The following is a 13072-nucleotide window of genomic DNA, read 5'->3' as shown; positions in this document are numbered from 1 at the left end:
GTACAAGATTTTAATGTTTGATCTGAAAGATTTATATGACACTGTTACTGAAGCTGGAAGGTAAAACTGTGGAGGAGAGATGGTTACTTTAGTTTCAGGTAAGTGGAAGTAGAGATTTTGATATGAACAGTTCCGTGTATTTTCCTAAAGTTCAATAAATCATTTGCTCACCAACAATTACTCATTGAGCATTACTCCAGACCAGTGAACAAAACAGACAAAAATCTCCTCCCTCATAGAGTTTTACGTCCTGTAAGCGTTTGAAGAATGAAGGATCTTTACACCTCAAATGCAGTGACTCTGCAAAGGTGGAAGGGCTGGCATTCACCAGCAAGAGAAGAAGCGTTGTTTTCATAGCAAACTTTCTGATGTCCCAGACTTTGTGCCATACAGGCATTTATTTCCTCTGCTTTCTCTCAAGGCCATCTGCTTTCTGATTTCCAATGTAGTTCTTTTTACTTCCATCTGAAGTTGGTGGAACAGTTCATATATAAGCTAGTTATGACTGAGTTTCAAAACATATGTTCTGGGGTATTTTTTTGTTTTGTTTTGTTTTTTCTTTTTTTTTTTTTGGTTTTTTGTTTTGGCTGCACTGTGTGGCTTGCAGGATCTTAGTTCCCTGACCAGGGATTGAACCCGGATCACGGCAGTGAAAGCACTGACTCCTAACCACTGGACTGCCAGGGAATTCCCAGTCCAGGCTTCTAAAATGGCCCAGACAAAAACAATAATTGTTGCTTTTTATAGTGTATACAGGGAAGACATGAAATTCACGATATTCCACATAAAACAGAGGACATAAAGATCTCCTCTCTGGTCTCACCCACAAATCATGTAGTTTAGCCAGGCTCTGATTTCATCACCCTTCCAGGATGTGTATTCCTCAGTGATTACACACTCCTTCCAATAGGGTGGGAGGTCAGTCAGTAAAAGTATTTATTGAGCCAGACCCTCCTCTGCTTCTGAGTCATATTCTGGTAAAGCAGGAAGGTTCTCAGGGAGAAGCTTTAACTCTTTAAAATAACAAAGGTTACTCCTCCATGTAACAGGGTAGGTCTCTAAGTTATCCTGTGGGGCTTATGCTAATTCTTTACTTGATACTTTAGATAATGAGGTATATATTTAGTCTGACAGTGAGATGGAATTTGAGAAAATATAGTAGTAGAAGGAAAATAATATCTACTTGGCTCAACCTTGAGGAATTGTTTTAATAACTTATAGATGGCTAAGGGTTTTGAAAAATATTGTTTGTTTTAGGGAACAAATATTTATGGCACCACCCTTATGTGGAAATTTGACATCTGGCAACTTCAGCTGTCTGGAAGACAGCCAGAAAATAAGAAAGGGGCCTCAGAGCACACAAAAAATAACTGTTGAAGGACTTTAGCACTACCACATGTACTTTACCACTGCAGAAGAGTTTGTTAGCCTCTCATTTGGCGCATGTTTACTTTTTATTTATCTGGAAACTTTAAATAATTTTGGTGGGGTGTGTGTGGTCCTCCAACCCCCTAACAGATTATAAACAACAATCTAGAAAGAGGTAGAAAAGTTGACAGAGGAAATAAAGTGATAGCAAAGGGAAAGCTGACATTAAAAGAGAAAGACCTAAAAGTTACATAGTACTGGTATTTTGTATTACAGCAGAGTACAGTAAGGTATGGTCTTAATAATGAACTTACTAAGTTCATGTTCAGTGTCTTTTCTTCTACTGAAGAAGGCAAGGGTGTATATAATGTGCCTATTTTAAAAACATGGTCAAAGTTAACCACGTTTTGACGTGTTGAAATGGTAAATTCTGTAGAGTTTATATACTTGAAATATCACATTCTGGTGATGCTGTATTGGTGGTACACATTTGACCTTGTAGCTCATTATGGGAATGATGTTTAGTAATAACTGCTAACATTTATTGAGCACCTAGGTGCTGGCTTAGGTCCTTTCACACTATTAGCATACTGGTTAAGGCTTTGGAGACAGGCAGATCTGGGTTCCTATTCCATGTCTGACTGACTTTGTGACCTGGACAGGTTATATAGGCTCTCTGACCTTGTATCCTCACTAGCAAAATGGGAATCAATTATATACAATAAGGTTGTTGTGAGAACTCAGTGAGGGAATTCATAGTACAATGCATGGCACATAGTAAGTGCTCAATAAGTGTTAGGCATTAGTATAATTATTTTTATCATTATCATCCTCTTGATTATTTTGAAAGTATGATTATCTCCATTTTTCTGAAAAAGGAAGCTGAAGCCCAAAGAGTTTAAGTAATATATCCAAGGTGAAAAAGCTAATAACTAGTGGAGCTGAGATTTGAACCTTGATTTCTCTGACTCAAGGAGCCTTGTACTTTGCATTCACATTATGCTGCCTCCTCAGTGTGTGATTTTAATTCTATATTTTTTTAATACTTAAAGAAAATATGTGGTGGGAGAGGATGTGGGGAATGGTACTAGCTACTTCTCTTCTCCATTGTGTACCCAAATCATCTCATTATAGGAAAAAAAGTTTCAGTAACTCAAAGATAAGCTCTTTTTACTCAACAGTTCAAATTAAATATGTAATATGTGTGTTGCATGTGCCATTAAAATCTTATAGGCCCTTCACATTAATGGACTGAACAGTTTCTTATGTGCCTAAATGTTTGTCCACATCATTTGTAGACTGTCAACTTAGAGCTATAACTATCCTTTTTTGTAATTAGGCACTTAGTGCTTTCTGATGTTGTTTATTGTTATATGTGAGATGAAAGTTAGAATCCTCATCTCTGCCAACACCAAATGATACTTGAGGCAAATAAAGAAAAACAGGCTTGGGACCTGGATACTCTGGGGATCTTCTGCCACTCCTTACAAAAGACCTTGGAGAAGTGTGAGGTAATCATGGCTGATGGCAATGCCCTCTATTTATTGCCTCCCTTTCTATTGCTTAACATGTCCTTAGGCTCTCTTGACACAAAGTAACAGACACATTGTCTTATTACAGCACAGACACCATAAGATAGTATGCAAGTTTGGGCCGTAGGCGTCCTTGAACCGAAAACACATTCTTGATCTGGTATAGTGTACTAAAGCTTGTCTGGAGGCGCCATCTACATAGCCCTTTCTTATTCTTCTTATGGATTTGTCTTTTTCAATGCATTTTAAATCTGGGCCACTGAGGTATGGTCCTGCTGCTGTTCTTCAGGTCAAATCGGTTTTTTTACAGGCACAGTCTCAGTAGGTAGAGGCCGGAATGCACTCAGTCTGAATCCTGGCCCTGCTGCTGTAAGCTCTGTGATCTTGAACAAATATTCTAACTTGCTGAGCCTCAGTACCCTCATCTTTAAGATAGCTGTGGGGAGGGACTACACCAAATTAAAAAGCTCTCAGTCACTTCCCCCAGTGGTTGAGAGTCCATCTGCCAATGCAGGGGACACGGGTTCGAGCCCTGGTCCAGGAGGATCCTACATGCCGTGGAGCAACTAAGCCTGTGCGCCACAACGACTGAGCCTGCGCTCTAGAGCCCACGAGCCACAACTACTGAGCCTGTGTGCCACAGCTACTGAAGCCCGCACGCCTAGAGCCCATGCTCTGCAACAAGAGAAGCCACTGCACTGAGAAGCCCGTGCACTGCAGCAAAGAGCAGCCTCCACTCGCTGCAACTAGAGAAAGCCCATGCACAGCAACAAGACCCAATGCAGCCAAAAATAAAATAAATTTATATTAAAAAAAAGCTTTTGTACAGCAAAGGAAACTATCAGCAAAACGAAAACGCCACGTACTGAATGGGAGAAGATATTTGCAAATGATACATCCAACTCAACATCAAAAAAACAAGCAACCCAATTAAAAAACAGGCAGAGGATCTAGACATTTTTCCAAAGAAGGCATACAGGTGGCCAACAGGCACATGAAGGAAATGCAAAGAAAAACTACAATGAGATGTCATCTCACACCTGTCAGATTGGCTGTTAAAGATAATGAATAACAAGTGTGGGCGAGGATGTGGAGAAAAGGGAAACCTTATGCAGTGTTGGTGGGAATGTAAATTGGTACAAACACTATGGAAAACAGTATGGAGTTTCCTCAAAAAATTAAAAATCGGACTACTGTATGATCCAGCAACTCCACTCCTGGGTATTTATCTGAAGAAAGCTAATTCAGAAAGATATATGTACGCCTGTGTTCATTGCAGCATTATTTACAAAAGCTATGGAAGCAAGCTTAGTGCCCATTAATAGATGAATGGATGAAGAAGATGGAATGGAATATTCCATGCCAATGGAATATTATTCATAAAAAAGAATGCAATCTTGTCATTTTCAATAACATGGATGGACCTAGAGGGTATTCTGCTAAATGAATAAGTCAGAGGAAGACAAATACTGTATGTTTTCACTTATATGTGGAATCTAAAAAACAAACATAAAACAAAAAAAGTCATAGATTCAAAGAACAAACAGGTGGTTTCCAGAAGGAAGGGGGGTGAGGGGAGGAAAGAAATAGGTGAGAGAGTTTAAGAAGTAACCTCCAGTTGTAAAATAAATGAGTCATGGTATAGCGTGGGGAATATAGTTAATAACTAATATCTTTGTATGGTGACATATGACTAGACTTATCGTGGTGATCATTTTGAAATGCATAGAAATATTGAATCGCTAAGTTGTGTAACAGGAACTGACAGTGTTGTAGGTCAACTATACTTCAAAAATAAACTCATGGAAAAAAAGATCAGATTTGTGGGGACCAGAGGCTGGGCGGGCGGAGGGGTGGGAATTGGTCAAAGACAGTCAAAAGGTATAAACTCCCAGTTATAAGGTAAATAAGTACTAGGGATATCATGTACAACATGATCAATATAATTAACACAGCTATGTGTTATGTATGAAAGTTGTTAAGAGAGTAAATCCTAAGAGCCATCGTCATAAGGAAAAATACATTTTTTTCTTTTTCTTTCATTTTGTATCTGTATGAGATGATGGACATTCACTACACTTATTGTGATCATCACTTCATGTTGTATGTAAGTCACATCATTATGCTTTGTACCTTAAACTTAGGCAGAGTTGTATGCCAATTATATCTCAATAAAACTTGAAGAAAAAATAAAATACATGTGGAAATACAAAGGGAAAAAGATAAGCAAAAAAGATAGTTATGGGGAATAGATGAAATGCCATATTTAAAATCCCTACTTTTTAAATACCATATTTTAAGAGTACCCTCTTGCCTGGTACCTTAAAAATGTTAATTTCCATATTGCCTTCTTAAAGCATATTGGAAAGTCTGCATTTCCAAGTTGCATGTTTTCTATTCCACATAGCTATAAGTCACTTTTTTTTTCAATTCCAGAATGACTTGGAGAATTAAATGAAAACATATGAGGAAATTATTGTTTTTAAAGAAATGAGACAGTATTTTGATTTTTTAAAAGTACAAACTTCTTATTTGCTTAGCTTTGACTTCATTATAAGTAGTCTTATATATACTTTATATCTTAGTAATAATTTATTATTAATAAGATACTTTATATCTTAATGATAATTCTCAAGATACCAATGTATATTACAGTGTCTTAAATACTTATGCTTTCCCATTTCTATTGACCTTTCTTTCCAGGTTATAAAAGATGGAGGCTGGCTCAGTGGTTCGAGCCATCTTTGACTTCTGCCCTAGCGTATCAGAAGAACTGCCGCTCTTTGTGGGAGATGTTATTGAGGTGTTGGCAGTGGTGGATGAATTTTGGCTTCTAGGAAAGAAAGAGGATGTGACAGGTAAGAGGTTCATAATTCCTCACGTACAAAATAGACCACAGACCCTCCCTTCTTTCCATATTAAAAATAAAGGTTTAAGGGGAAGCCCAATAAATACACTTCAGATCCTTTTGTGTTTTCTGTGTGTGTTTACTGTGGTTTCTACCAGCAAGGAGAGAATGTCTGTTATCACTGCATCTCTCCTTACTGGTTCCTTTAAAAGGTTGACATGGTTAGGTACCAGCTGCCCTCCTAGATTCGTGGGTGTCCTAAATTTATTAAATCTGCCCTCTACCCTAGATGCACTTAACTCCCACTTTCCATGCACCTGGCTTCCTTTTTTCTATTCTTGAAAACATGTTAGCACCAGTTTCTTTTATGAATTTGCCAAGGGAAGGCTGGAAGGTTTTCCCCCACACTATGCATCTATGTTAAATCCAATCTTTAACTTATATATATTTATGGAAGTCTGGGCTGGAGTATATCATACAATCCTTAGAACAGACTCTTATTATTACTTAAGCCACATTTGGGAGGTGATAGATTATTTCCCAGTAGAAGTGACATCTCAGCTGAGATAAAAATGGTGAGTAGGAGTTAGCAAGGCAAAGAGGGTAGGCAGAGAGAATTGCTTATTCAGAGGCCCTGGAATGAGAGAGAAAGAACATGGAAGGACTGAGAAAGTTCAGTCTGGCATATGGAGTGTGAATGGTTGAGCAGGGGGAGATGGCATGGGGAGATGAGCGGAAGCTAGATCATGGAGGACAGCGCATGCCATGGAAAGGAGTTGTGGAAACAGGATACTGTAAACGTGCTTTAAGCACAATCAGATTTGTCTTTTAGAAGGCTTGATGCTGCAGATTGAAGAATGGTAGGAAAGGGCAAAGCCAAAGACAGGGAGGTGGGATGGGAAGTGGATGCAGTAATCCAGGTGAGAGGTGCTGATGGCTTGGACCGAGGTGGTGAATCTGGAGATAAGTGAACAGATGCAAGAGATAGTTAGAAGGTGGAATCAACTAAACTTTCCAATGTGTTCCAACTGACAGGCCCTGTTTGTCTATTATTACTTGTTAAAACCCTGCCAGTCTTCAGATTCAACTCTAGTCTTTTTCATAAAAATTTTCATTTTCTTCCTGACCCATTTCCTACCTTCTCTGAACTTCCATAGCAATTTGTGTACCTAGGATGTGACACTGGATTTCAAACTGAATTATTGTTTATGTCTGAATTAGATTTTATGTCTGAATCAAATTTTAAGATCTTTCAGGGCCAAGACTGTCTTACTCATTTTCCCCTCTGCAGTGTGCCTTTGACAGAGTGACACCCAGTAAATGCTCATTGAATTGAATTGCACTCTCTGTTCTGCATGCACCTGATTTTGTGCACTGCATGTTTTCTATACTATATTCTCCAGTGATGAGTACTCAGTGAGTTTTCAATTCAGGGTTTATAAATGGGCTCAGAAAAAAGTTTTTTGTCCTGGTACACAGACAGAAAAAAGGAATTTTAATATTGGAAATGTTTGCTTTTATTTTCAGGACAGTTCCCCAGCAGTTTTGTGGAAGTTGTTACCATTCCCAGTCTAAAAGAGGGCGAGAGACTGTTTGTCTGTATCTGTGAATTTACATCCCTAGAATTGAACAGCCTTTCCCTCCATCGAGGTAAGTTGATCATCCAAGAGTAGACTGTTTAAAATAAGATTGGTGGAGTCAGTCCATTTTGACAACTAGATCTTTTTTTTGAATTTTTATGTGACTAACCTCTAGAGAGTCTTCAGTAATACCAAGATAGTGCTGACAATAATAATGCCTTATATTTGAGTAGCATTTCATAATTTCCACAGCATTTTTTTCTCACAAATACATTCTCATTTCATTCTCAGCACAGACCTGGCAGGTAGCAAAGTGGGTATTATTAACTGCATTTAAAAAATAATGACTTCCTCCACTTACCATTAAAAAAAGTGATAATAATAATGCGAATGAGATTCAAAGAATGTTACCTGCAGTTGAGAAGTTTTGGCCTCAGAATGTGAAGTTACATCACCTGATTATTTGTAAGTCCAGTATTCTCTTTCTACTGCCCCAGGTTGTAGCTACACTTCAGACTACAGTTATCTTTTTTTCCCGTAAAAATTGATATGACTTTGCTAACAACATACTATTTATTAATGCATAATAGTAGAGCAGGAATTATGGTATGCAAATTAAGAGAGAGATGCAAAACAGCCCCATTGCTATTTAACTATTAGGTAATGTTATTAAAGTTCTCATCAGAACCAGTTTAAAGGGAAGTGGTTTAAAACGGATGGTCATAGCCATGTCTCAGCGATATTCCAAGTATTTCTCACTTCTTACACTCTGATAGACATATGAACGTCTAAAGAGTGACTAAACCGTTTCGGCACATGTACTTGATTAAGTCCATACACTTCTGCCTAAGCACAGAAGCCAGTAGTGTTCCACAAACTGAAGCTTATGATCAGTGCAGTTTTATGATGACTCACAACAGTCATCAAAATTGTGTAATTTATTAGGTATGTTATTACTGTTGTCACTCTTTTGAGTATGGCACTAAAGGGATAGGCTTAATTTCTTAAACTGTGTACACATATGGCAGAGTGCAGAGGTGGGGAGAGAGACCTAGCAAAGTCCCTAACCCTTAGTCAGTGAGAAGAAAGGAATATTGAGCTTTGACCTTAATCCTCAAAATCAGCTTTCAGAGTTTCTTGCCTTCACTTTACACTAAGCCTCTACCTCTGTTCTGTGTGCTTTTTTGCTAATCCGCGTTGGGAAGACAGACAGAAATAGATGAAGATGTTATAGGAGGGAGCCTCGTCTGTCCCTACTCACAGCTCTCCCATAGGAGGGCTGAGTCCACATCAGACCATTCAGAGGGTCTGGTGGAAGCAAAGGCACAGTGGCTTCCACCAGAGCTGTGCAGAGGATGTGGGTGGCCTGGCATTGTTTTTTCCTACACCTGGTTCCTGGAGCAAATACTGTGTATAACAATGTACTATGTGGGAATATACAGTGTGTCTACAACATTTGAGGAATTTGAGGAAGTGGCTTCTGGAATTAGTTTTTTTGCTTCATAATATATCTTGCATAGTCAAGTCTTAGGTACTAAACAGATTTTCTGCTGAATGCCTCTCCTGGGAAGACTGGACTGATATGTTCTGAACTTGATTTGAGGTTAAAATCCACCTCAGGAATCCCAGAGCCACCTGAGATTCTCAGGAAAACCCTGGTGTGGACCTTTCAGCCACAAGTCACCTCTACCAAGACTGACTCAAGGTCAGGCTGGGTCCTGGAGTCTGTAGATCTTATCTTGACTATCTTTTAACAAGTTAAGGCTGTGGAGCTGAAAAACATAAGCAGAGCTCAAAAGAAGAGGATGCAGGGCAAGGGGGGATACATAGGAAAAGAGAGAGTAGAAAGAGATGTACTAATTATTAGTGGTTTTGTCTTCTGTGATACTGTGCTGCCAGTAAACACATTGACTATTCAGCTCTCTTTCCTTCTATGCTGTTCACATATTTTAGCTCTGTATGTCTTCCGATTTGAACATAATAGCCTCTGAGGATGGGGAAAGTAGGTGTATCTATACAATTTGTCTTTTTCTGGGAAGTTTAGCTTGAGACACAAATGATTTTAATTCCTCTTGTTTTCTATATATGTAACATATTTTACTAGTTAGAAACAAAATCACTAAAAAAAATGAAAGTATTGTTTTATACTATATACAGTTTATGACTTGAATCTAAGTCTACTGCTTGGAATGGCCCTTCTACTTCTTAGACTGAAAATGGCCCTTCTGCTTTTTCCATTAGATCAGTGTCTCCGCTCATGAGTATATACATTCCTTTATCCCTGTCCTCTAGTACTATTAATCCAGTTCCCTGTTTCTTTGCCTTTCCTTTGGTCCTTCAGTGTAGCAGTGAAGCTTCTCCTCTTCTGTGATTTAATATATGTCAGGAGGGATTTGGAAACCTTTAAGAGCATGTGGGATAATGTTTGAGATCTGTTTTGTTTTACCATGCTGCCTTTAGTTGTTATTTACTTATCTTTCAGAAATATTGAGAGTTATAAGAGAAAAAATTATATATTTTAACTATAAAATTATATTATTAAAAATATATATGTATTTAGGGCAGGCAGTATAGTTTAGGGGATAAGAATTCTGATGGCCCTAGATTTAAATCCAATTTCACAACTCAATAACTGTGATTCTGTACTAATTACTTAAGTTCTCTTGGCGTCAGTTTCCTTGTCTGCAAATAATAATACATACATCAGGGTAGTTGTGAGGATTAAATGAGGTTATACATGTAACGCATCTGGCAGAGGGTAAGCACCCAATAAAGATTACCTATTTTATTATTCTCAACCTGGGATTCTTGGGGTTCATGGATGTGCTTCGGGGGACCTTATTTCCTGATAATTATGTGAAGTTTTGTGTGTATGTACATTTTCCCTGGGAGATTCTATTTCGAATCCAGACCACCAGTGGTTCTTCCAGCAGGTGTCACCCTTTCTCCTTTTCCCGAAGCTTTCCATTTGTTTTGGTCTGTTCCCTGTATTTTGAGTTATATTTAAATTCAGAAACAAGTTTGTCTCTTAGATCAATGTAGGTGCTGTCCTAGAAAATAAAGAGGGGGAAAAGAGAGAAAAAACAAAAAACAAAAACAAAACAACAAGGAAAAGACAGAGAAAGAGGAGAGAAAAAAAATTAGTGAGAGCAATGAAATATTTAATTGCCTGACACAACACAGAATGCTTATCCCTTGTCTATAAGCTCATGCTTCTAGGCCACCTCTCAACCCCCAGAAAAGACCAATGAAAATTAAATTGATAAACTTATTTACAAATAAATAGATAGATAAATGATAATTATCAGTTAAAGCACTTGTGTCATAAATCTGTGGTGCCATGTGTGTGAGAGATCAGGATTAAGGTTCTGATATGGCTCGTGTGGAAACCCAGGTAAAGAGTGGTAGGTCTGCATAGAGTACAGAGTCCCTGGGCAGTAGATTTCAGTGAGGGACTTTATACTGCAGGGTCAAACTACTTATATTCAGATTCTAGGACATTCATTCTTTCTTATCATCTTATTCTTAATGCATTTCTTGTTCGAATAAAAAAATCTAACCAGAAGAAACAAGCAACGTGGTGGCTAGGATTAATCGTGCATAAGCAAAAGGCTCAGGCTGACCCTAAGAGTCACCCCACTTCCTATTTTTTTGTTCACTCTATTCCAGGAGTTCCTCTTATTGTTGTTTTTGAAATTTAGAAATGATCACTAAGAAGCCTCTATTCCTAAGGCATAGGAATGCAAAAAGCTCAGTAACAGGGCAGGCTGTAAAATAAAAGTGTTCACCAAAATTATCTCTAAAGTGCTTTTCAGGGCCTAAATTGTGACTTAAAAAAAACAAACAAAACCTTTATTATATAGAAATAATCAACAGAATGACAATCTGCCAGGTAATAAAGCTTATCAAAACAGTCACCCAGGGAGTTCCCTGGTGGCCTAGTGGTTAGGGTTCCAGCCTTTCATTGCCATGGATCTGGTTCGATCCCTGGTTGAGGAACTGAGATCCTGCAAGCCGCATGGCACGGCCAAAATAAAAACAAACAACATTGTTTTCGGACTTCCCTGGCAGTCCAGTGGTTAAGACTCTGTGCTTCCAGTGCAGGGGACATGGGTTTGATTCCTGGTCAGGGAACTAAGTTGTGCCACATGGCCAAAAGAAAAAAAAAGAAAGAAGGAAAGGGAAAAAACAGTCTGAAAAAAAACAACTGAAAATAAGAAAACAAACCCTGTTATATGGGTTTCATGAAGATTTGGTAAAACAAGAAAATATTCTAATTCTGCAGGTTTAAAAAAGCCAGTTCAGGGCTTCCCTGGTGGCGCAGTGGTTGGCAGTCTGCCTGCCGATGCAGGGGACGCGGGTTCGTGCCCCGGTCCAGGAGGATCCCACATGCCGCAGAGCGGCTGGGCCAATGGGCCATGGCCGCTGAGCCTGCACATCCAGAGCCTGTGCTCCGCAACGGGAGAGGCCACGACAGTGAGAGGCCCATGTACCGCAAAAAAAACCAAAACCAAAACAAAACAAACGAACAAGCAAAAAGCCAGTTCAGGGACCTCCCTGGTGGCACAGTGGTTAAGACTCCACCTGCCAATGCAGGGGACAAGGGTTCGATCTCTGGTCTGGGAAGATCCCACATGCCATGGAGCAACTAAGCGTGTGTGCCACAACTGCTGAGCCTGCACTCTGGAGCCCGCGAGCCACAGCTACCGAGCCTGCATGCCTAGAGCCCGTGCTCCACAACAAGAGAAACCACCGCAATGAGAAGCCCGCACACCGCAACGAAGAGTAGCCCCTGCTCGCCGCAACTAGAGAAAGCCCACGCGCAGCAACGAAGACCCAATACAGCCGAAAGGAGGGAAGGGAGGGAGGGAGGAGGGAAGGAAGGAAGGAAAGAAGGACAGAAGGAAGGAAAGAAAGCCAGTTCATTTCAAAGCCAGGAGAGTGGGAGTTTTGGCACGCTTTTATTCTTTTTTTTTTTTTTTTTAATTTTTGGCTGCGTTGGGTCTTCATTGCTGCACGCTGGCTTCCTCTAGTTTTGGCAAGTGGGGACTACTCTTTGTTGTGGTATGCGGGCTTCTCATTGCGGTGGCTTCTCTTGTTGCGGAACACGGGCTCTAGGCACGCGGGCTTCAGTAGTTGTATCACGCGGGCTCAGTAGTTGTGTCGCGTGGGCTTTAGAGCGTAGGCTCAGTAGTTGTGGCACATGGGCTTAGTTGCTCTGCGGCATGTGGGATATTCCCAGACCAGGGCTCAAACCCATGTCTCCTGCACTGGCAGGCAAATTCTTAACCACTGTGCCACCAGGGAAGCCCACACTTTTATTCTTAATCACCAAAAGACCTACTGTGTCTGAACAGTAGCCATGTCTCCAGTGAATTCCCTCTGTGGTCCTGATGGAGTGGCCTTAGAACTAGTGGGGGAAAAAGTCACTTGTAATTCTCAGGACCCCAAGCTCTGACCAATGGATATTGAATCAGGAATTAAAGGAAAATAGAAATATAGGACCAAGACCCTATTTTCAGGGACTTCTAAGCGAAACAGCATGAAATCAGTGAAAATGTATTGGGTGCCTACCAGTAAATGCAAAATCTTACATTAGAAGTTGTGTAGTACATAAAAATACAAGTGTCAAAATTGTTGATATAAGTGATCATTTCTTTAGTAGGCTACAGATGGCCAAGATGTGTGTAGGCTTCTAAGGTTTCTCAGGGAAGCATGCTAAGGTTTCAGATGGAGAGGCTTCT

The 13072-nt window shown here is 39.7% G+C and overlaps 1 protein-coding gene across 2 annotated transcripts in view; it reads left to right on the top strand.

Annotated features, from left to right (window-relative positions):
* DNMBP (dynamin binding protein) overlaps nucleotides 1–13072 on the top strand; it is a 110970-nt gene that overhangs the window by 28437 nt on the left and 69461 nt on the right. For both annotated transcript variants that reach the window (XM_032609029.1, XM_032609027.1), the window contains exons 2-3: nucleotides 5604–5758; nucleotides 7276–7398. In XM_032609029.1, coding sequence (XP_032464920.1) covers nucleotides 5614–5758; nucleotides 7276–7398 — 268 coding nt within the window. In that variant the 5' untranslated portion in view covers nucleotides 5604–5613. The remainder of the gene's footprint in view (nucleotides 1–5603; nucleotides 5759–7275; nucleotides 7399–13072) is intronic.

This window comes from Phocoena sinus, chromosome 16, assembly GCF_008692025.1.
Source record: "Phocoena sinus isolate mPhoSin1 chromosome 16, mPhoSin1.pri, whole genome shotgun sequence".
Taxonomy (NCBI): Eukaryota; Metazoa; Chordata; class Mammalia; order Artiodactyla; family Phocoenidae; genus Phocoena; species Phocoena sinus.
This window is presented reverse-complemented; position numbering and strand designations above follow the sequence as displayed.